Below are 25339 nucleotides of genomic sequence, written 5' to 3' on the forward strand. Positions count from 1 at the left end.
GACTTGTGAACAAGGGCACCCAGGTCCCTTTGGACATCAACATGTCCCAATCTCTTACTATTCAAAAAATGTACTGCTTTTCTGTTTTTCCTACTCAGTTGGATAAGTTAATTATATTCTATCTGTCATGTTCTTGCCCACTCACTGAACCCGTCTTAAGTCCCCTTGAAGCCTTTCAGAATCCTCCTCACAATTCACATTATTACCAAATTTTGTGTCATCTGCAAACTTGGAAATGTTACATTTCATCCCCACATCAAAATCAATGATACAGACTGCAAATAGCTGGGCCCAAGCACTGATGCCTGTTGGTGATAATCCGCTAACCTGAGCATGACCCATTTATTCCTACACCGTTTTATGTCCATCAACCAATCCTTACTTTATGTCAGTACATTGTCCTCCAATCCCATGTGCTCTAATTTTGCTTCCCAATCTTTTCTCTGGAACCTTATCCAAAGCCTTCTGAAAATTCACCATATTCTCTAGTTCTGCCTTATATATTTTGCTAGTTACATCCTCAAAAAACTCCAAAAAGGATTGTCAAACATGATTTCCCTTTCTTAAATTCATGTAGACTGCCCAATGCTACCATTATTTTCTAAGTGTCCAGTTATCACATCCTTTATAATAGGCTTTAGCATTTTTCCTATTACTGATGGAAAGCTATCTGGTCTGTAGTTCCCGGTTTTCTCTTTTCCTCCTGTCTTAAATAATGGGATTACATTTGCTATCTTCTAATCTGCAAGAACTGTTCCAGAATCTATTGAATTTTGGAAGATGATCACCAATGCATCCACTTTCACAGCCGCCTCATTCAACATTCTGGGAGGTTGATCATCAGGTCCCGAGCATTTATTAAATAATAGTCTTCATTAGTGTCACAAGTAGGCTTACATTAACACTGCAATGAAGTGACTGTGAAAATCCCCTAGTCGCCACACTCCGGCACCTGTTCGGGTACACAGAGGGAGAATTCAGAATGTCCAATTCACCTAACAAGAACGTCATTCGGGACATGTGGAAGGAAACTGGAGCACCCGGAGGAAACCCACGCAGACATGGGGAGAACGTGCAGACTCCGCGCAGACAGTGACCCAAGCGGGGAATCGAACCCGGGTCCCTGGCGCTGTAAGTAATAGTGCTAACCACTGTGCTACTGTACCGCCCCAACATTTGTCTCATTAATTTCTCCAGTACTACTTTTTTTACTGATGTTAATTTCTTTCAGGTCCTCAATCTCAAGTCTCTTGGTTCCTTAGTACAGTGGTTCACAACCATTTATCTATTATGGCACACCTTTATCCTATTAAAAGAATTTGGGGCACACTTCCTACTTTCTCCAAATGAGCTGGCCTCAAAAACAAATGCCTTTTACCTCTAATACCTCCTGAAAACACATCAAGCCATCATTTAATACAATTTTCATTAGATTAAGAAGTTTACAATAAAAGTCTCATCACCATTTGCATGTTAAATACAATATTTTTTATTGAAATATAAACAATTTAAAAGTGTTTCCCATTAAAGATTTCAATTGTTTTCAGTTTTTTTAAGTCTGCATTTCTCAAAGAGAAAGTTCATAAATAAAGGAAATACTGGGAGCAGCATCTCACTGACAATACTAATATGGCACCTGGGTCTGCCTCTGTGAGAAGAGTCTCCTGATTCGGAGAGGAACCAATAACAGGGCAACTCGAGATCTTGCTCCACTGACAGATGCTCCCCTGTTTTTGTTTTCTTACATAAGCCAATGTTGAGAATGCAAACTCACACAGGTAGGTTGTGAGTAAGAGTACTGCTATGGTGTGCTCTGAAATAATTGGATATTCTTGTCCCACAAGCAACTAAAATGTGTCCAGAAGCATCTCTGCAAGATTTTGTTTCAGTGCAAAATCAATCCTGAGCTCTGCAAATTCCTCTTGTTCGGTTAATGACAATTTCTTTGATGATTCAAGAGAAAGTGAACTAAATGGAACACATAACAAGTCAGTCTTCCGTACTTGCGGAGGGGAAGTAGCATTCAAACTTCTTGTGTAGTGTTTTAAGCTATGTGGCGATGAGGTTGAGTATGGTTTTACCAGCAGAATTTGCTGATGCCAGCTTGAACATCTCAATCGACCCGCTTGTCACTTTTTCCTGCCAAAGGGCCAGTTTTGATCTGAAGCCTTGAAGTTTATCACAATATTCTCAGTTCCCCCTGCATTTTAACATTGAGCTCATTCAGATGGCTGAATGTACCTCAAAGATATGCAAGCTTAGCACCCCAAGAATCGTCACATATTAAATCTTTGTGTGGCAATTCATGCAGAGCCAAAAACTCTTTCATTGTGTTACGGGAGTTCATAAACATAAGAGAGAACATTTCCCCGAGACAGCAATCGCACTGTGTGTGTGCATGAGTAAGCCCTGGTAGTCAGCTTCCATCTCCTTTTTCAAAATAATAAACAAGTGCAGTTTGAAAAGACATGACTTCACATAATTCATGATCTTCACTGATTGGCCTAACACTGAAGTTAACTCATTTGGCATTTGTAGCCACCGAAGTTGGCCATTTCCCTAAATACAAAATGGAGGAACGCAAAGCATACAGAATAAAATGGACAATGTTTGCAGCCCCAGCAGGCTGCACCTAGCAGGTGTGGATTCTGTCTGCTAAGAAAGCAGACAGCACCGAAACAAACGTTCCGCATACTAATGAGGCAATCACCGGGATAATTAGCATGTTAATGGAACAATTCCAGAGACAATGGACACAAATGGGGAAGCAACTGCAACATTGTAAAGGATACCAGACACTCAGGCACCAACAGGGTTCGAAAACAAAGAGCCTGAGAGCCCGCCCAGTAGCTAAGGAACAGACTCAGTATTGGGGGGATTCAAACATATCGATTAGGAAGAGACCCAATCGATTCCAAGCAGGTAAGGGAGTCCGCCCAAAGGGGCGCGGATCCCTAGGACCTATAAAAGACAGGTCCCATACATGGTTCAGTCTTCTCGTCCAGCCCTCCTCTCTCTTTGACCAGCACTCCTCCGTGGACCAGCACCTCGACCAGCTTTTGCCAAGAAGACCCTGAAGGAGAGAGAGGAGAGGGTTCGGACAGCAGCCGCCAGCAAGTAAGTGTCTCACAACGAGCGCTACCAGAGATAGACACTCCTGACCCCTTTTAACTTATACCAACCTGAAGTCTGTAGACCAGAGCAGAGCAAGAGGCCTTGTTCCCTGACCCGGCAGTTCCTTCGAGATAAGTATTAGTTTATTTAGCAGTAGGAATAGCTTAATCCTTTTAGCGTGTGCATGGGTAGTTATTATAATTGTATTATAATAAACTCAGTTGTTTGAACTTACTAATTGGTGTATCGTTTTATTGCTTTGAACTTCACCTTGAACTTGTGGCGGTATCTTAACGATACCTGGCGACTCCAGAGCTAAGTAAAGAAACAGAGCCAAATTGAGTGTTAAGCACACTCACCCAAAACGACCAACACATTGTCTTGGCAACAAGGGCTTCATGGTGCAGAATACTGTGGCTGGCCTGGATGTCAGGATTCTGTTTTTTTACCTTACTCATGAATCCTTTTACTTTTCTTGTCATGGAAGCTGCTCCATCAGTGCAGATGCTATTACACTTGGTCTAGTTAAGATTGTTTCCCTCCAGATAAACAGTTGTGTCACAGAAGATTTCCTATCCGGTTGCAGGATCAGGCAATTCTTTGTAAAAGAAGGAATTTGCTTTGATAGAATCCCAATCAATGTATCTGACATGGGGTAAGAACTGGCAACAACTCTAATATCCGTGGAGTCATCAATCTGCAGGGAAAATTTTCCACCCACTTCTAATTTCTGTTGCAATAGCTGTTCAATATCAACTGGCATATTGTCAACACGCCATTTGACTATACAATCAGAAAGAGGAAATGTGTTGATTTCTTTGGCAGCATTGACTCTCTGCATTACTCTCACTATGCTTTTGCAAGCCAGCAGAATTAGGGTTCCAGCAATGGTGTGCGACTTTTTCGATTTCACTATGAGCTCAGCCACCAGGTAAGCCACCTCCTCCATATTATCTGAAACCTGCACACACTCCATCATATATTGATTTTGCCATACGTTTTGTTCTCTCAGGTGCTTGAAGTATTGTAAATATTTACTGGAGAGTAAATGGTGTTTTGTACAGAAATGGCACTTCAACTTACTTGATACTATTACAGTTTGAGAGATTCTCCCTGCAAATTAGGCATTCTGGAACAGGGAAAGAAGTCCCACCAGCCACAAAAATCCAAAGGCAAAGTAGCTATTGCTGTATTGTCTCTGTAGTAACCTCACTTTTTTCTCCCGAGTTTCATCCTTGTGGCCACATTTGAATCAAAATGGGAGATTAGCAAAGTAAAGGACGAGATTGTAAAGGTGGTATTGGATGGCAAGTTGTGGCGAAGGTGTTGGCTTCGCGAATCGAGGACTGCACCTCAGGGTTGATAGGCGAGGACCAAACGGGTTTTGTGAAAAGGAGCCAGCTGTCGGCGAATGTGAGGAGGCTAAGTAGGATGGTTGGGGGTGCTGACGTTGTCAAATATAATGAACTACTACTAATGGACAGCGAACATCGCCATGGTTCGGAAATGGGTAGTGGGGTGGCATTGGGGCGGCTTCTTGTAGGGGAACGAGCTTTAGGGCATTGTTAACAGCACCTCTACCGTTCTAGCCGAAGAGATACTCCATGAGCCTAGTGGTGCTGCTCACCTTGAGGCTGTGGGGCAGTGGAGGCAGCATTTGGAACTGGAGGGGGGCTCGGTGTGGACTGGATGCGAGGTTTCATGGCTCGCGGCAGGCAAATTTACGAAGTTGGAGGACCGGGAGTAAGAGTAGGAGTTGCTCCGAGGGAATAGTTTTGGGTATGAAATGAAAATGAATGAAAATCGCTTATTGTCACGAGTAAGCTTCAATTAAGTTACTGTGAAAAGCCCCTAGTCGCCACATTCCGGCGCCTGTTCGGGGAGGCTGTAGCTGCAGGTCCTGGATTTTGTGAGGAGCAAGGTGCCGTATTTTCCTGGGCTACCGCCCCTGGGGTTGCAGGATAAGGTACTGTTGAAGGAGGAGAGAGGGAGGGAGAAGGAGGTCTACAGACAGCTGATGCATTGGGAGGGGGCCCTGCTAGGGGACATAAAGCAGAAGTGGGAGGAGGAGCTGGGAGGGGAGGTGGAGGTCAGGACGTGGCTGAGGCCCTGCGTATGGCGAATGCGTCCTCGTCGTGTGTGAGGCTAAGCCTCATTCAGTTTAAGGTAATTCATAGAGGGTATCACGGAGGAGTAGGTTTTTTGAGGGGTTAGAGGATAGGTGTGGGCGATGGGTGGGGAGGTCCGCAAATCACGTCCAGATGCTTTGGGCATGTCCAAAGCTAAAGGGGTTCTGGTAGGGGTTTGCGGACATAATGTCCGAGGTGCTGGGGGTGGCCCCGAGTCAATGAGTAGCAATATTTGGGGTGTCGGGAGGCCCGGGAGTCCAGATGGCGAGAGGGGCCAATGTTTGGCCTTTGCCTTCTTGATAGCCTGGAGACGGACCTTGCTTGGATGGAGGGACTCAAAACCGCCGAAAGTGGGGGTGTGGGTGAGTAACCTGGTGGAACTCCTGAGGCTGGAGAAAGTCAATTGCGCCCTGAGGGGGTCGTTTGATGGATTCACTCAAAGCTGGAAGCCATTCATTGCTTTCTTTAAGGAGGATTGAGGGGTCAGCAAGGCAGGGAGAGAGTAAGGGGTTTAAAATGGGGAAGACAGGATGGGAGAAGGGGGTGGTGGTGGAGCAGAGGGGGAATGGGTGTTGATTATTTATAATGTTGAACTATTTTTCTTCTGCTCTGGTTTGTTTTTATGAAAATGCCTGAATGAAATGTTTTTTAAAAAAACGGTAAAACAATCCGAATCACGAAAGCACAGCCCTTCACGGTGTATGTGTGGAAGGCCTGAGATTTATCAGGACTTGGAGATGCCGTCAACAGAGCTGCAAATGAAGATTGAATTTAGCTTGTTCACATTAATTTTGAATCACTTTTAGAATCTTATTTCAGGTCACACCATTGTGCCACAGCACACCAGTTGAGAAACTCTCTGCCCTAATATTTCAGGGAGCTTTTTTTGTATCCTCTTCCCTGAAGATGGACAAAAAGTATTTGATAAGTTTCTCAGCCATTTCATTATTCCCCATGATATATTCCCCCGTCTCTGCCTGTAATGGGCCTATGTTTGTCTTTTCTAGTCTTTCCCTTTTTACATACGGATGCTTTCACAGTCCGTTTTTATGTTTCTCGATAGTTTACTTTCATATTTTATTTTCTCTTTTGGTTCTCCTTTGTGAATTCTAAAATACTCCTAATCCTCAGACTTACCACTTTTTTGGCAACTTTAAAAGCCTCTTCCTTTGACTTAATGCAATCTTTCATTTCTCGTTGGTCATGCTACGTTTGTGTGCCTAACAAGAATGTAACTTCGTTGAAAGCCAACTGTTAATTATTTCTGCTAGCCATTGCCTCTCGACAATCATATGTTTTAATGATGAGCTGTAACTTCCGAGCTCCAGGGCAGCATAACTGGAGCATACTCCATAGATGCGCTGGGGAATCTCACCGGATGTTCCCAGGTAAGGTTTGCATGGCAATTGCCTGGGAAGTGCAAAGTTCCATGGGCATTTGCCCTGCACTGGGAACCATCCAAAACTAAATTTTAAAACTCAAATAGTGGATGGCTCCGACTGTGTTACATCAATAGTGACCCAGAAAAAGTTAGGATGAAAACTACTTCTTAACTCCTAGGTAATAATAATAATCTTTAGTATTGTCACAAGGAGGCTTACATTAACACTGCAATGAAGTTACTGTGAGAATCCCCCAGTCGCCACATTCTGGCGCCTGTTCGGGTAGAAGGAAGAATTCAGAATGTCCAATTCACCGAACAAGCACGTCTTTAGGGATTTTTGGAGGAAAGCGGAGCACCTGGAGGAAACCCACACAGAAACAGGGAGAACGTGCAAATTCCGCACAGACGGTGACCCAAGCGGGAATCGAGCCTGGGTCCCTGGCGCTGTGAAGCAATAGTGCTAACCACTTTGCTACCGTGCCACCCACTGTACTGTACTAACTATAGTACGGACCCCCATGGAACTCACCCCACACCTAAGGCCCGACCCAACCCAACCCTCCCCAAGACCCAACAGGTCTGACCTTTCCATCTCACCCCGAGGCCTGTGGCCAACACCACCCCCCACCCTCCCCAAGGCCCGATCTGGCTTGGGTTCTTTACTACTGTCTACTGCAAGTCTGCCTTCATTGGTCAATGTACCTGATGGGATTCCTACAGTTCCGTACGTTATAAGACTTGCCTTCTTGGCAACTTCATAAATAGGGCCCAAGCCATTTGCTCACAATGCAAGCTTGGTGCTGAAATAGTGTCATCAAACCATCCTGCGGGATAACAGCTATTCTTTCTTGCTGCATATCACGCAAACTCATGCATAGGCCTAAGGCCACATTTAGTCCTGAAAAGAGCCCACTCTACCTTATATTACCATGGTATGGTAAGATGTCTCAAAACATTGAGCAATAATAGTTGAAGCTAACCATTTCACGTTGCTGCTATGCAGTATCAACACCAGTGGTATTCTCCACTAACAGGATGCTGCTGTCAAGCTAAATATATGTTCTGCCTGTCACACATGAGTAATGCGTTATTGGAATTTCAGTGCTGGCATGATGCCAGGTATGTAGGTCGAACGTCCCAATGACTGGTAGATTGTGTCAAACAATAGATCCCTATTTGATCATATTCATCAAATCTCCTCTCAGCCTTCTTCTTTAAAAGCACAGTCCCAACCTTTCCAATCTATCTTCATAATTGAAGTATCTCATCCCAGGAACCATTCTTGAAAACTTCTTCTGCACTCTCTCCAATGCGTTCACATCCTTCCTATAGTATAGCTCCCAGAACTGTGCACAATATTCCAGATGAGGTCCAACTGGTGTCTTGCATAAGTTCAGGATAACCTTCTTGCTTTTGTGCTCTGTGCCCCGATTAATAAAGTCCACAATACTATCTGCTTTTTAAACTGCTTTCTCCACCTGTCCTGCCATGATCTATGCACATACACACCCAAGTCACTCTGCTCCTGCACCCCTTTTAGAATTTTACCCCTTATTTAATATTATCTCTCCAAAGTTCTTCCTATCAAAACACTTCACCTCACACTTTGCTGCATTGAACTTCATCTGCCCACTCCATCAACTTGTCTATGTCCTTTTGAAGTTCTACACTGTCCTCCTCACAATTTACAATACTTTCAAGTTTTGTATCATCCACAAACTTTGAAACTGGACACCAAGATCTAGATCATTAGTGTATATCAGAAAAAACAAGAGTCCCAATACCAACTGTTGGGGTACACCACTACAAACCTTCATCCAGCCCAAAAGGTATCCATTGTCCATTACTCTCTGTTTCTTATTATTTTTTTTATATTTTATTCTCCCCCTTTTTCACATATTCTCCCAAATTTACACCAAACAATAATCAGAAACGAATGTAATGTCAATCCCCATATCAATAACAACGATCCCATCCTCCCACCAAACCCCAGACATTGGCCCACATGTTAACATAAACAAATGATAAAAAGGAATCAGGAATCACCCATAGTCACCATTAACACATACAGTCCCCCTCTCCCCAACCCTCCCAGCCCCTAACCCCCCTAATGTTCAATGTGATCCAATTCTCCAAAGTGCATAATGAATAACGCCCATGAATTGTGGAACCCCTCCATACTTCCCCTCAGTTCAAATCTGACCTTTTCAAGCGTCAAGAATTCCAGCGGGTCCTCCCGCCACACCAGGACACAGGGTGGAGAGATTGATCTTCACCCTAACAGGATCCGCCTTCGGGCGATCAATGAGACGAAGACTCGTCCGACACCCCGAATATGGCCTCCCGAGGGCCAGGGTCCAATTTCACGTGCACCACTTTACAGATTACCCTAAACACCTCATTCCGTTATCCTCCAGATTTGGACAGGACCAATACCATATGAACGTGGTTTGCGGGGCCTCCCCCGCAACGTTCACACACATCTTCTACCCCCTCAAAGAGCCAGCTCATCCTCGGCCTTGTAAGGTGCATTCTATACACCACCTTCAGTTGTACCAGCCCAACCTCGCACACAAGGTGGAGGCGTTCACCCTCCGGAGCACCTCACACCAGAACCCCTCCTCCATACCCTCTCCCAACTCTTCCTCCCACTTTGCCTTGATCCCTTCTAGTGGCGCTTTCTCCTCCTCCAAAATAGCCCCATAAACCGCCAACACTCTCCAGTCCCCCTGTCATCAGCACCTCCTCCAGCAATGTTGAAGCCTACTGGGAAGGTCTGTTCTCCTTTCTGGCAAAGTCTCGATCCTGTATGTATCTAAATATTTCCCCCTGCTCCAGCCCATACTTTGTTCCCAACTCCTTCAATCCCGCAAAACGACCCCCAAGAAATAAATCTTTTAATGTTCCAATTCCTTTCTCCTCCCATCTCCAAAAATGTCCATCCCACTTCCCTGGCTCAAATCTATGATTCCCCCGAATCGGCATTTCCCTTGACCCTGCCCCAACCCGAAGTGCTGTCAAAACTGCCTCCAAATTCTCAACAAAACTATTACTACCGGACCCCCAAGTATCTCCTCGGGGCCGTCGGGAGCGGCGCTGTCGCTAGCGCCTTCAATCCCGACCCCTTACACAAACCCTCCTCCATTCTGACCCATTGGGAGTCAACCCCTCTGACCCAGCTCCGTACCTTCTCCACATTTGCCGCCCAGTAATAATACATCAGGTTCGGAAGACCCAAACTCCCTGCTTCCTTCCTCTCCATAGTCGCATCATTTTAATTCTGGCCACCTTCCCTCCCCATATGAACGAGGTAATCATCCCTTCAATCTCTCTAAAAAATGCCTTTGGCAGGAAAATTGGCAGATATTGAAAAATAACATTCATTTCAACCGCCTGTAGCCAACCCACCTTGCCAAATAAGCTCTCACTCTCCCCACCAGACTAGACATATTGTACCTATGGAGCCCATCCCGATCTCGGGCAACCTGCACCCCCAGGTATCTAAAGTGATTCCCTGCCTTACGGAATGGCAGTCCCCCCACCCCTGCCCTGCCCGAGACACTACAAAATGTTCACTCTTGTCTAGATTTAATTTGTACCCTGAGAAAGACCTAAGCACCTGAAGCAGCTCCAGTATTCCCCCTATTGACACACTTGGTTGACACGTACAATAACAAGTCATCGGCATTTCAGGACACCCTATGCTCTATTACCCCCCGCGCACTATCCCTTTCCATGCCCCCGAACTTCTTAATGCGATGGCCAATGGCTCAATCGTGAGTGCAAACAGCAGGGGGGACATAGGACATCCCTGCCTCGTCCCACAGTGGAGAGGAAAGTATTCTGAGCTGATGTTATTCGTGCGAACGCTGGCCCTTGGCTCCTTATAAAATAGGTTTACCCAGTCCACAAATCTTGATCCAATTCCAAACCGCTCTGGAACTGCCATCAAGTACCCCCATTCTACCCGATCAAATACTTTCTTGGTGTCCAATGCCACAACCACCTCTGTTTCCTTCCCCTCCGCCGGTACCATAACCATGTTCAATACCCTCTTAATGTTCGAAAAGAGCTGTCTCCCTCTCAAGCCCCATTTGATCTTCACCTATCACCTTCGGGAGGCACTCCTCCAGCCTATCTGCCAGTACCTTCGCCAATATCTTTGCGTCCACATTTAAAAGTGATATGGGCCTATACGACCCACACTCCGTCGGATCCTTATCTTTCTTAAGTGACAGGGAAATCGATGCCTGCCCCATGGTTTGTGGTAACACCCTCTTCCCTATCGCCTCCTCAAACATCCCCACCATCTGGGGTACCAGCTTATTTTTGAATTTTTTATAATATTCTACCGAAAACCCAACCGGCCCTGCCACCTTCCCCGACTGCATCCTCCCAATCGCATCTTTTATCTCCTGCTCCATTATCACCCCTTCAAATATAGCCCTGTCCCCCTCCCCTAACCTCGGGTACTCCAGCCCATCTAGAAATTCCTGCATCTCCCGGACTCCCCCAGGTAGCTCTGACCTGTACAATGTCTCATAAAATTCCTTAAAGTCTTTGTTAATCTGATCTGGAACCACCATCAACTGCCCTGTTCCGCACCTGGACAATTTCCCTTGCCGCAGCCTCTCTACGGAGCTGACCCACCAACATACGCCATGCTCGTAAACTGTCCCCCTTGCTCGCCTCAATTTTCGTACCGCTTTCCTGGTAGATAGTCAAAGCTCGTCTGGAGTTCCTTCCTCTTTTCCAACTGCACTGGGTCCCTATCGTCTGCCTCCTGTCTACCTACAATATCTCATCTATTACCCCCTGACGTCCCAACCTCTCCACTTTGTCTAACCTAGCCTTGAACGAGATCACCTCACCTCACTGCCTTAAAAGCCTCCCAAACAACCGCCTTTGACACCTCACCCGTGCAGTTAAAAGATACATATTCCTCGATTACTTTTTCAGTTTTGTCACAGAACCCTCGGTCCCCCAACAGTCCTGCATCCAACTTAAACGCTGGTCCCTATACCATCCCCTTCTCCAATACCATATCCACCTTATGCGGAGCATGATCTGACATTGCAATTGGCGAGTACTCCGACCCTTTTACCCCAGCCAGCAGCAAAGAACAAAGAAAAGTACAGCACAGGAACAGGCCCTTTGGCCCTCCAAGCCTGTGCCGACCATGCTGCCCGTCTAAACTAAAATCTTCTACACTTGCCTCTATTCCCATCCTATTCATGTATTTGTCAAGATCCCCCTTAAATGTCACTATCGTCCCTGCTTCCACCACCTCCTCCAGTAGCGGGTTCCAGGCACCCACTCCCCTCTGTGTAAAAAACTTGCCTCGTACATCTCCTCTAAACCTGGCCCCTTGCACCTTAAACCTATGCCCCCTAGTAATTGACCCCTCGACCATGGGAAAAAGTATCTGACTATTCACTCTGTCTATGCCCCATATAATTTTGTAGACCTCTAGCAGGTTGCCCCTCAACCTCCATCGTTCCAGTGAGAACAAACCGAGTTTATTCAATCGCTCCTCATAGCTAATGCCCTCCATACCAGGCAACATCCTAGTAAATCTCTTCTGCACTCTCTCTAAAGCCTCCATATCCTTCTGGTAGTGTGGCGACCAGAATTGAACACTATACTCCAAGTGTGGCTAACTATACAACTGCAACATGACTTGCCAATTCTCATACTCAATGCCCTGGCCAATGAAGGCAAGCATGCCGTATGCCTTCTTGACTACCTTCTCCACCTATGTTGCCCCTTTCAGTGACCTGAGGAAGGCGCTGGGGAAGGTCCCCACCATGAAAAAGTCAATCCGCGGGTACACCTTATGGACCGCTGTGAAAAATCCCACCACCTGCTCACCTCGTAGGCCCATCAAAACCTGATAGCCAGGCTCCAATGTCCACAGCCCTGCTCTCTCCTCACCTCCGTTCACTAGCCGACTTTAGTTAGCTAGTGCGGGTAGTCCCCCTCTCCCCAAAAAAGCATACTGTCCCCTCCCACCCAGTCCCAGAAGAAAAAGAAGAACAATCTAACCCATGCAATTCAAAGAAATAACATATAGCCGTTGCAATAAAAAAAGGAGCAAAAATGCCAATCAAACCAAACAAAAATTTAAACAGATTTTAACAACGTGAAGTCAAGCAAGTTACAATACACGTCAGTGAAAAGAAAGTTATAACATTTATACATTTTCCAGCTCCCCAATCACAGTCCACGATCTCTCTTCCAGCTCCACTCCTCACTTCTGTCCCAAGCCTTCTGCCTTCATGAACGCCTCAGCCGTCTCCACCGTTGCAAAATAAAAATCTGTGGCGTTGTACGTCACCCTCAGCTTTGCCGGGTATACCATACCAAATCGCAGTCCCTTGTTGTACAGTGCCATCATCAATCGGCTGAACGCCGCTCATCTCTTTGCCAACGCCACTGTCACGTCCTGGTAAATCCGAACACCAGCACCATCCCACTGCACCTCCCACTTCTGCTTCGCCCAGTTTAACACCTTCTCCTTCATGTAATATTTATGGTACCAGATAATTACTGCACTCAGCGACTCGTTTACTTTGGGTTTCGGCCTTAATGACCAATGAGCTCGGTCCAGTTCATACCGGGAGGGGTCTTCATCCTCCCAATCAATTCCGCCAGCCTCTTAGCAAAGTACTCAGTTGGCCTTGAGCCCCCTGCCCCTTCAGGTAAGCCCACAATTCTCAGATTTTTACGCCTCGAGTGGTTCTCCAAGTCCTCGAGTTTTGCTGGGAGTCCTTTGTTGACCTCCACCACCCTCTGTAGTTCGTCTCCCATCGAGGTGAGCTGGTCACTGTGCTGCGACATGGCCTCCTCCACTTCCTTCATCTTTTCACCCTGTTCTCTCACCTCGGCCGATGTCTTTGCCACATCCACCCTCACCGGGGCGATTGCCTCCTCCACCAATGATCTCAATGCAACCGCCATCATCTCCTTCCTCAACGCCTCCATGTGCCTCGCAAATTGCTTCTCCAGCTCCACAGCCATCACCTCAGTCATCCTTTCCACTGTAAGTAGTGCGGCCCGACCACATGGTCCGGCCTCCGCCATCTTGTCAGCGCTTTTACTGGTCCTCTCCTTTGGCGGCGAGCCCGCGTTTCGTCCCTTCTTCACACCTGTTTTTGGCATCCCTTAACCACTTAATATTTTTCTTCTTTTCTCCAATCTCGAGATAAATAAAATATTTTTCTTCTTCTTTCTTCAATCTCGAGGTAAATAATAAAATAAATAACAAAAAAAAAATTTGAATTGAAAAATTACATTTAAAAAAAAATTTTATTCCAAAAATCAAAGTTCAAAACATCTCTTCTCCTAGGACCGGACTGCAAACTTCCCAAACATGCATTTTCAGCGGGGGTGGGGGCACCAAGTGTGCGCTGCTCCCCCTCTACATTCGCGCTGGATTCATGTTCCTCCCCCGCTGCTTGCTTCGGGCTCAATTTCCTTGCTCCTCCGATCACGGGCACCACTGGCTTCAAACTGGCCCAACCCGGCACCCGTCCCTCGGCCCCAACGGCCGAAGAAGTCCCGACTGGCAAAGCCACGGGGGAACCTCCGGAAAAAAACGAAATGCCGCCTACCGGCGGGAGCCCCTCTCCAGCGTGACCGCTCCGCTCGCACGCACCACCGGAAGTCCTCTGCTTCCTATTATTCAGCCAATTTTGTATCTACATTGCTACTATCCCTTTTATGCCACAAGCTATACATTTTCTCACAAGTCTGTTGTGTGCCATTGTATCAAATGCTTTCATAATATCCAAGTACTACATTAGCAGCTTTACCCTCATCGACCCTTTTGTATTACCTCCTCAAAAAACATCAAGTTAGTTAAACACGATTTCCCCATTAGAAATCCCTGCTGGCTGTTCCGAAGCAACTCACATTTTTCCATGTGACTACTAATGCTATCTCAAATAATTGTTTCTGGAAGTTTGCCCACTACAGATGCCAACTAATAAGCACTTTCTGCTCATGCAGCATAAATTGCTGTTCCCTTTACAAGTGGCATTTTTGCAAATTGTGTCCTGATGAGCCAGACGAAAAACTTCGACAGAATGTCTCTTTGATCAGAAAACCCAAACTTTCATCTACCTATACTTATCGCCCTCCTATCCTGGCACGCAGTGAAAGCAGCGTGTATCATATAATAGACTCTGCAGCAGTTTGGCTAACCTCCTTAAACAGGATATTTCACATCTCTACCACCAGGTGCATGGGAACTCCACGACCTGCAAGTTCCTGTCTAAGACACAAATCATTTTGATTTAGAACAATATCACCATCCCTTCACTGTCACTCCGTCAGGAACCTGGAAAGCCCTTAACAGCACTGTGGGTTTCCTACACACTACATTGACTACTGATTCAAAAAGGCAGAGCACCACTCTTTTCTCACGGGCAATTAGGCATGGGCAACAACTACAGGCATAGCCAGTGACCCTCAGAACCCAGGGAAAATAAAATACACAATGACCATAAAAGTAATAATCCGAATAAAGTTATTTTTTTAATAAATTTAGAGTACCCAATTATGTTTTTGCAATTAAGGGGCAATTTAGCGTGTAGCACCTACCCTGCACATCTTTGGGTTTATGGGGTGAGATCATGCAGACACAGGGCGAATGTGCCAACTCTACACGGACAGTGACCCAGGGCCGGGATTGAACCTGGGTCCTCAGTGCCATGAGGCAACAATGTTAACCAATGCACCACCATGCCGCCCCTATCCAAATAAAGTTCTATCTACAGAACTGATCTCAAGCATCAAAATCCACTGTCAACACTATTTCTGTCTCCACAGCTACTGCCAGATCTGCTGAGTATTTTGATTCTTTTTTGTTTTATTTCAAATTTCCAGAATCAGCAGTATTTTGCTTTTAATTAAATCCGTTCCGTTTTCCTACATTCCAAAATATGCTGCTTGACAGTACAAGGGATAGTACTTTGACAGTTTGCATGTTTTTAATTGATTATTATTTTTAATAATCTGAGAGGTCACTAACATAACAGTAACGTTGCTGACCAACATCACTAGATTGGGGATAAGGATTCAGGGCTAAAATTCTAGAGCTGCATTTAGATTGGGATTAAGGTTATGGGATTAATGGTTAGGGTTACGGGTTACAAACAGCTACTGACAGCTCTAGGGTCACTCCCCTCGACCATAAATAATTGGTTCTTGTTTTAGGCATGGGAGCAATTTAAATTTAAGTAACGTTATTGCTAAGGAGCGATAGCGGAGCAGGAGATAAAAGATGTGATTGGGAGGATGCAGTCGCGGAAGGTGGCAGGGCCAGATGGGTTTCCGGTGGAATATTATAAAAAATTCAAGGATGAACTGGCACCCCTGATGGTGGGGATGTTTGAGGAGGCGACAGGGAAGGGGGTGTTACCACCAACTTTGGGGCAGGCATCAATTTCCCTGTTGCTTAAAAAAGAGAAGGATCTGACAGAGTGTGGGTCGTATAGGCCCATGTCACTTTAAAACGTGGACGCAAAAGTATTGGCGAAGGGACTGGCAGGTAGGCTGGAGGAGTGCCTCCAGAAGGTGATAAGTAAAGATCAGACGAGGTTTGTGAGAGGTAGGAAGCTCTTTTCGAACATTAGGATGGTATTGGACGTGGTTATGGTCCCGGCGGAGGGGAAGAAAACAGAGGTGGTTGTGGCATTGGACGCCGAGAAAGCGTTTGATTGGGTAGAATGGAGGTACTTGATGGCAGTTCTAGAGTGGTTTGGGATTGGACCAAAATTTGTGGACTGGATAAAGTTAATATACAAGGAGCCAAGGGCGAGTGTCCGCACAAATAACATCAGCTCAAGATACATTTCTCTCTACCGTGCGACGAGGCAGTGATGTCCTATGTCCCCTCTGCTGTTTGCACTCGCGATTGTGCCATTGCCCATCGCGTTAGGAAGTTTGGGGCTTTGGAAAGGGATAATGTGGGGAGAAATAGGGCATAGGGTGTCCTTATATGCAGATGACCTGTTGTTATACATGTTGGCACCACGTGTGTCAATAGGGGGAATATTGGAGCAGATTTGGATGTTTGGATCTTTCTCAGGGTACAAATTAAATCGAGACAAGAGTGAGTATTTTGTGGTGTCTTGGCCGGGGGTGGGGGCAGGGGTGGGGGGCAGCCATTCCGTAGGGCAGGGACTCACTTTAGATGCCTGGGAGTGGAGGTTGCTCGGGATTGGGGGGGGGAGCGCCTCAGGTACAACATTTCTAGTTTGATGGGGAGAGTGAAAGCTGATCTGGCAAGGTGGGATGGTCTCTCTCTGGGACTGGTGGGTCAGATACAGGTGGTTAAAATGAACATGTTATCTTGATTTCTGCTACAGAGGGGAAGGCAGGCAGGTGGTTTGGGTCTTCCGAACCTGATGTATTATTACCGGGCAGCGAATGTGGAGAAGGTGTGGAGCTGGGTCAGAGGGGTTGATTCCCAGTGGGTCAGAATGGAGGAGAGTTTGTGTTGGGGCTCCGGATTTAAGGCACTAGCAACAGCGCCGCTCCCGATGGTCCCGGGGAAATACTCAGGGATTCCAGTAATAATAGCTTCATTGAGGATTTGGAGGCAGTTTCGCCAACACCGGGTTGGGGGCAGGGTCAAGGAAAATGCCGATTCGGGGGAACCACAGATTTGAGCCAGGGAAGTGGGACAGAAATTTTCAGAAATGGGAGGAGATGGGGATTAAGACACTAAAAGATTTGCTTCCTGGGGTTCGGTTTGCAGGATTGAAGGAGCTTGGTCACAGAGGACCAGACGGGCTTCATCAAAGGTCGACAGCTTACCTCGAACATCAGGCGCCTGTTGAACGTGATAATGACCCCCTCCGGGGAGAGAACACAAGAGGTGATCGTCTCCCTGGATGCAGAAAAGGCCGAATGGAAATACCTCATAGAGGTACTGGAGCGGTTCGGGCTTGGAACAGGGTTCACCGCTTGGGTAAAGCCCCTTACAACGCTCCCATGGGGAGTGTACGGACCAACAATACCAACTCCCAATACTTCCATCTGCACAGGGGCACCAGACAAGGATGCCCACTGTCCCCGCTGCTGTTCGCACTAGCAATCGAACCGCTAGCAATCGCGCTCAGGGCAGCAAAAAATTGGAGGGGGATCCGAAGGGGAGGCAGAGAGCACAGAGTCTCACTCTATGCAGATGATCTGCTCCTCTATATCTTGGACCCACAAAGCAGCATGGACAGAATCATCGCGCTCCTGAAAGAGTTTGGAGCCTTCTCGGGCTATACACTCAACATGAGCAAAAGCGAGATCTTTCCAGTACACCCGCAGGGGGGGGGGGGGGGGGGGGGGGGGGGGGGGGGGGGGGCGGCGGCAGCACTAAAGGGGGGGGGGGGCAGCACTAAAGGGGCTGCCGTTCAAGCAAACCCGACACAAATTCCGCTACCTGGGGATCCAAATAGCCCATGACTGGAAATGGATCCACAAATGGAACCTCACCAGCCTGACGGAGGAAGTAAAAAAGGACCTGCAAAGATGGAACACACTCCCACTCTCCCTCGCGGGGAGAGTCCAGGCGATCAAAATGAACATACTGCCCAGGTTCCTCTTCCTGTTTAGATCCATTCCGATCTACATCCCCAAGGCCTTTTTCAAAGTGCTGGACAAACTTATCATGGCGTTCGTATGGGGGGGTAAAAATGCTAGTATCCCAAAGAAGGTCCTACAAAAAACAAAATCCAGGGGGGGGCTAGCCCTCCCGAATCTACAATTCTACCACTGGGTGGCAACAGCCGAGCGAGTAAGGGGATGGATCCAGGAGCCAGAAGCCGAGTGGGTGCGTGCGGAGGAGACCTCCTGCATGGGGACCTCCCTCCGGGCCCTCGCCACGGCAGCACTCCCATCCCCACCCAAAAAACACTCCAGCAGCCCAGTGGTGACAGCCACCCTCCAATCCTGGAACCAACTGCAGCAGCAATTTGGCCTGACCAAAATGTCGGACAAGGCTCCCATCTGCAACAACCATAGGTTCACACCAGCACTGACTGACGCCACCTTCAAAAGGTGGAGGCAGGACGGGGGGACACTGACAGTCAGGGAACTATACACGGACGACAGGATCGCAACACTGGACGAACTGACAGAGAAATTTCGACTAGCTGGGGGGAACGAGCTACGGTACCTGCAACTCAAAAACTTCCCACGAAAGGAGACAAGGACGTACCCACAACCGCCACAACAGACACTACTGGAAGACCTACTGGACGCAAGTATCCGAGAGAAAGGGAACTGTAGCGACATGTATGACCGACTGGTAGAAAGGGACAACACCGTACTGGACGCAACAAGAATGAAATGGGAGGACGACCTGGGGATGGAGATAGGGTGGGGACTCTGGAGCGAAGCACTGCATAGGGTCAACTCCACCTCCACATGCGCAAGGCTCGGCCTGACGCAACTAAAAGTGGTACATAGAGCCCACTTAACAAGAAACCGTATGAGTAGGTTCTTCCCGGAGGTGGAGGACAGATCTGAACGGTGCCAAAGAGGCCCGGCCAACCACGCCCACATGTTCTGGTCTTGCCCCAGACTTGTGGAGTACTGGACAGCCTTCTTCGAGGCTATGTCCAAAGTGGTGGGGGTGAGGGTGGAGCCATGCCCGATAGTGGCGGTCTTCAGGGTTTCAGACCAGCCAGATCTATTCCTGGGGAGGAGGGCGGACGCCCTTGCCTTTGCCTCCCTGATCGCCCGCCGTAGAATCCTGTTTGGCTGGCGGTCAGCAGCACCGCCCAGAGCTGCAGACTGGCTGTCCGACCTCTCGGAATCTCTCCAAATGGAGAAAATCAAATTCGCCATCAGAGGGTCAGACGACGGCTTCCACAGAACGTGGGAGCCATTCATGCAATTGTTCCGGGACCTGTTTGTGGCCAACGAACAAGAGGAAGAATAGTCGGGTGGCCAAGAATCAGGGGAAAATGGACGGGAATCAGGGGAAGGTAGCCGGGGGGGGGGGGGGGGGGGGGGGGGGGGTTCGTGATGGGGTTGATGGCAAGCTAAGGCCCAAACCAAACTATAAATAAATGCCTATAAACATGTGCCTCGGCCATATTGGGGAATGTAAATATGTATGCCGGCTAAAGGGGGCGGCCACAATTGTATTATGAAGATGCTTACCTGTAAATATACATGTTAATTTTTGCGTGTTTTTTTTCTCTAATAATTTGTAATATGTTGTATATAAAATATGAAAACTCAATAAAAAAAACATTTTAAAAAAAAGATTGAAGGAGCTGGGAGCGAAGTATGGGTTGGACCAGGGGGAAATGTTTCGATACATGCAGATTCGAGATTTTGCGAGGAAGGAGATACAGAGCTTCCCGATGGAGACGGCCTCCACATTGCTGCAGGAGGTGCTGACGACAAGGGGACTGGAGAAAGGGGCAGTGTCGGTGGTTTACGGGGCTATTTTGGAAGAGGAGAAGCCACCACTGGAAGGGATCAAAGCAAAGTGGGAGGAAGAGTTGGGAGAGGGTATGGAGGAGGGGCTCTAGTGTGAGGTGCTCCAGAGAGTGAACGCCTCCACCTCGTGTGCGAGGTTGGGGCTGATACAGCTGAAGGTGGTATAGAGAGCACACCTCACAAGGGCGAGAATGAGCCAGCTCTTTGAGGGGGTAGAAGATGTATGTGAACGTTGCGGGAGACCCCGCAAATCACATTCATATGTTTTGGTCCTGTCCAAAGCTGGAGGATTACTGGAGGGTTTTTAGGGTAATCTCTAAAGTGGACCCGGGCCCTTGGGAGGCCATATGCCGGGTGTCAGACCAGCCAGGGTTGGAAACGGGTGCAGAGGCAGATGTTGTAGCCTTCGCCTCATTGATCACCCGAAGGCAGATCCTGTTGGGATGGAGATCAACCTCTCCACCCTGTGACTTGGCGTGGGAACCTGTTGGAATTCCTGACTTTTGAGAAGGTTAACTGAGGGGAAGGATGGAGATGTTCTACAATTAATGTGCATTATTCATATTGCACTTTCAAGAATTAGACAACATCGAACATTAGTGGGGGGAGACAGTATGTGTTAATGGTGACTATGGCTGATTCCTGATTTCGTTTTGTTATTTGTTTATGTTAACATGCGGGCAATTGTTTGTGGGGTGGTGGGAGGATGGGATCATTGTTATTGATATGGGGATTGACATTATATCCGTTACTGCTCATTGTTTATTGCTGGTGGCTGTAAATTTGGGAGAAAATGTGTAAAAAAGAGAATAAAATATATTTTTTTAAAGTAACGTTATTTCTGAAAATGACACCTATTGTAATGGTTTAAATAAAAAGGAATTGAACTTTTATTCAAAATATGTTGCTATTAATGTGCGAACACAAGCCAAAGATAGGTGCTGGTGAGAAATGTTGCGGTTCGATCTTTGTCACAGGCAATCGTTGAGCTGGGATCCAGGTGTGGCACCACTGCCTCTTCATTACCCAATGCTCCCCCCCCCCCCCCCCCCCCCCCCCCCCCCCCAATTACCTGACCTCCAAACCCTCCCAACCACTTCGTCCCGCACCTCCCGACCCTCTGGTCACCGCGCTCACAGCAACCTCACATTCCCCTGGCACCCTCCATAAAAGCACACTTCCCAAACCTCCCCACCCTGACCTCCTCCACACCTTACCTGCACCCTCCCCCCAATCCCACTCCAGAGACCTCCCGACACTCTCCTGATCCCCGCAGCCCTGGCCCACCCCTGATATGCCCCACACACAGCACCTATACTCCTCCACACACCTCAGCCTGATTTCCTCCACACTCCCGCTTCCCTCCCAACAGCCCGATTTCCTCCACACTCCCGCTTCCCTCCCAACAGCCCGACTCTCAGGCCGCCAGAGGGTCGCTGCTGAGTTCGCCTCTCACCTCCAGGTAGTAGAGGTCCAGGGAGGTGATCTGCGAGTCCAGGAAACTCTCGTACGTCTCAAACTCATTGACAATGTTGTCGACCGCCGCGCCGCCATGCTCCTCCTCCATCTTGTTTAGAGCCGTCTCCTGGGCAACGGGCACTTCCGGTCCTGGGGAGGCGGGGTCACGAGAGTCACCAGTCCAAGCAGCGCTGCCCCTCTGAGCCTGTCATTCAGCTGGGTCAGGCAGCATGAATATTATTCCACTTGTTTTCAAGTGGTATGGGATGCATTTGTGCAATAGGGCAGATAAAATACGCCAGGAAGGGTGAGTACATATCAGCCATCATGCATTGATTATTATCCACACTGCTGTGCGATGTTTCCACGGATGAGGTCAATATGTTATGATAATTAAAAGTAACATCGGGAGCAGGGCCGGTTTTAAGCCTATTTGACCAATTTTATCAAATTGGGCCCTGCACCTTAAGGGGGCCCCGCGCCAGCGGCGACAGAGTTACCGTTTGAAGCCTTTTCTGTAGTCTAAGAGGAACTATAGGGTAGTTTTTACTTTTGGGGAACGCACCGCATTACCGTCGACAAATCCTTCAGCCCTGCGCCGCCAAATCCTTCCGCCCGGGTAAGTAAGTTTCAAAATTTTAGTATATCAAGTATTCAATGTTTTTTTTTGGTTAAAGACGAGCATACTACACAAAATATAAACATACATAAATTTTTACTTTCGTAGAGTAGGGGCCCCGCCATCACTTTTCTAATTGGGCCCGCAATTCCTAGCACCGGCCCTAATCGGGAGCGAGCAGGAGGCGGTTGATTAATATTGAGTTGTTTGAGCAACAGACGCCTGATGGGCAGAATGGCCTTCTGAGCTACACATCTCTGTGACAATTCAGGATTATAAGAATATCGACACAACTCCTACACTTGGTGTTATACCCCAGAAAAACAGATGTTGAACCATAAAACTGGCACTAATATTTAAATACTTCTTTAGCATTTACCGACAGAATTGCACATTACAGCAATTCATCTCTGAAACCAACAGCCTTAGTCTGTGTCTATTTATTGAGGCACAAATGACTCCCTCCGCCACCCCTGCAGTTAATGTCCATTGTAGACCGAGCGGTCGTTGTGATGATAGATGTCATCTGTATTGTCAACCATATGTAAATAATAATGAAATGAAATGAAAATCACTTATTGTCACAAGTAATTGAACCCGCGCTGCTGGTCTGCTTTCAAAGCCAGCTCTTTAGCCCCATGCTAAACCAACCCCTTATATGTATAACTGCTGTAGTTCCAGCATCAGGTGGTGTGAGTATGCAGACACATGACCCGGACTCACCAGTGTTCCAGGAGAGGGGCAAAATTCTCTGACCTCCTGCAGGGTCGAGGAATCACCTGGGACCGGCGTAAATCCCGCCCCCAACGTGGCCGGAATTTACCGCCACCCGGGAATCGGTGGGAGCAGGAATCACACCCCGCCGATTGGCGTGCTCCCCGCGGCGAATCTCCGGCCCGCGATGGGCCGAAGTCCCGCCGCTGACAGGCCAATCCCGCCGACGTGGTTTAAACCACCTCTGGTGGCGGCGGGATTGGCGGCGCGAGCGGGCCCCTGGGGTCCTGGGGGGGGGGTGCGGGCCGATCGGACCCCAGGGGGTGCCCCCACGGTGGCCTGGCCCGCGATCGCGGCCCACCGATTGGCGGGCGGACCTGTGCCGTGGGGGGCACTCTTTTTCTTCCGCCGCTGCCATGGCGGAGGTGGAAGCGACCCCCTGCACCACGCATGCGCCGCTGACGCTCCGGCACATGCACGGACCGGTGAAGGCCTTTCGGCCAGCCCCGACGCCGGGCGGCGTAGCGCCAAAGGCCGTTGGCACCGCTTTTGGCGCCATCGGTGGAGCGGAAACTACTCCAGCGCGGGCCTAGGCCCTAAAAGTGCGGAGAATTCCGCACCTTTGGGGAGGCGCGATGCCGGAGTGGTTGGCGCCACTCCGCTACGCCGGGACCCCCCGCCCCGCCGGGTAGGGGAGAATCCCGGCCAAGGTGTTAGAAAGGGGTTTGTAGCAGTCGCAAATTAGAGTAGCTCTGTAGTATCTTCGTGTAAGTTAATGTGAGACCATGATTTCCAACTGTATTCATCTTAGACATTTTAGTAATTTGTTAGTGTAGTGTTAGTAATAAATAACTTTGTTTTTAAAACAAAGTCTAATGTTCTTTGTTCACAATACAACATCAAGATTCAGCATCAGCCCAATCAAAGAACCTTACAGTCGTGTGATGATGTGTCTACAAAATGGGTCACGTGCCGGGATCACATAAGTTCTCCCCTGGGCATGAGTGCAAGCATGGAGTAGCAGCTCAGCTCATGAATAAAGTATTATTTGTTACAAGACCTAGTCGACAATGTTCAGGAACCCAGCATTTCAACATGGTGTCAGGAGTTAACAAAATTTGACAAGGACTTCACCACATTGAACTGCTCGTGCTCAATGGAAACATTGCACATAGTTGGGAAAAGATTGAAAAGGAGTGGCATATTTACTGCAGTGCTGCATGGTAGCATTGTGGATAGCACAATCGCTTCACAGCTCCAGGGTCCCAGGTTCGATTCCGGCTTGGGTCACTGTCTGTGTGGAGTCTGCACATCCTTCCCGTGTGTGCGTGGGTTTCCTCCGGGTGCTCCGGTTTCCTCCCACAGTCCAAGATGTGCAGGTTAGGTGGATTGGCCATGATAAATTGCCCTTAGTGTCCAAAATTGCCCTTAGTGTTGGGTGGGGTTACTGGGTTATGGGGATAGGGTGGAGGTGTTGACCTTGGGTAGGGCGCTCTTTCCAAGAGCCGGTGCAGACTAGATGGGCTGAATGGCCTCCTTCAGCACTGTAAATTTTATGTAAATCTATGTAACTGACAAATTTAAAAAGGTACAAGCTTGCACCTTACTAAACTTGGCGGGTCCTGAGACCATGGAGAACTTTGAGTCGTTTGTTTTCCCAATGGATGAAGAGAAAGGGGACCCCAAAATAATTAACTTTTTCAAGCCTGTTTATTTGGAGTTTTTCAATTTTTATGCATTCACACAAAACAATCAAAAGCTACAGGTGTTAATGTGCAATAAGTACAGCTCAAAACAACAGTCATTATAGCATCAGAAATAAGACCGAATGAATCAGACTCCTATTTATTGACTACAGCTCCGCCTTCAACACCATAATCCCAGCCAAGCTCACATCAAAACTCCAAAACCTAGGACTTGGCTTCTCACTCTGCAACTGGATCCTCGACTTTCTAACCCACAGACCACAATCAGTAAGAATAAACAACAACACCTCCTCCACAATAGTCCTCAATACCGGGGCCCCCCAAGGCTGCATACATAGCCCCCTACTGTACTCCCTATACACACACGACTGCATGGCAAAATTTGTTTCCAACTCCATTTACAAGTTTGCTGACAGTACGACCATAGTGGGCCGGATCTCGAATAACGACAAGACAGGAGGGTGATAGAGAACGTAGTGGAGTGGTGCAGTAACAACAATCTATCCCTCAATGCCAGCAAAACTAAAGTGCTGGTCATTGACTTCAGGAAGCAAAGTACTGTACACACCCCTGTCAGCATCAACGGGGCCGAGGTGGAGATGGTCAGCAGCTTTGATTCCTAGGAGTACACATCTCCAAAAATCTCTGCTGGTCCACCCACGTCAACGCTACCACCAAGAAAGCGCAACAGCGCCTATACTTCCTCAGGAAACTAAAGAAATTCGGCATATCCACATTATCTCTTACCAACCTTTACAGG

At 47.8% G+C, this 25339-nt stretch overlaps 1 protein-coding gene across 1 annotated transcript in view; it reads right to left on the reverse strand.

Moving 5' to 3' along the window:
• The window catches only part of cfap299 (cilia and flagella associated protein 299), a 792024-nt gene extending 770362 nt beyond the window's left edge, over positions 1–21662 (reverse strand). The window contains exon 1 of the mRNA XM_038791783.1: positions 21539–21662. Within this exon, the coding sequence (XP_038647711.1) occupies positions 21539–21649 (111 nt within the window). The 5' untranslated portion in view covers positions 21650–21662. The remainder of the gene's footprint in view (positions 1–21538) is intronic.
• Between the last annotated feature and the right edge of the window lie 3677 nt (positions 21663–25339).

The sequence above is a fragment of the Scyliorhinus canicula genome, chromosome 3 (assembly GCF_902713615.1).
Source record: "Scyliorhinus canicula chromosome 3, sScyCan1.1, whole genome shotgun sequence".
Taxonomy (NCBI): domain Eukaryota; kingdom Metazoa; phylum Chordata; class Chondrichthyes; order Carcharhiniformes; family Scyliorhinidae; genus Scyliorhinus; species Scyliorhinus canicula.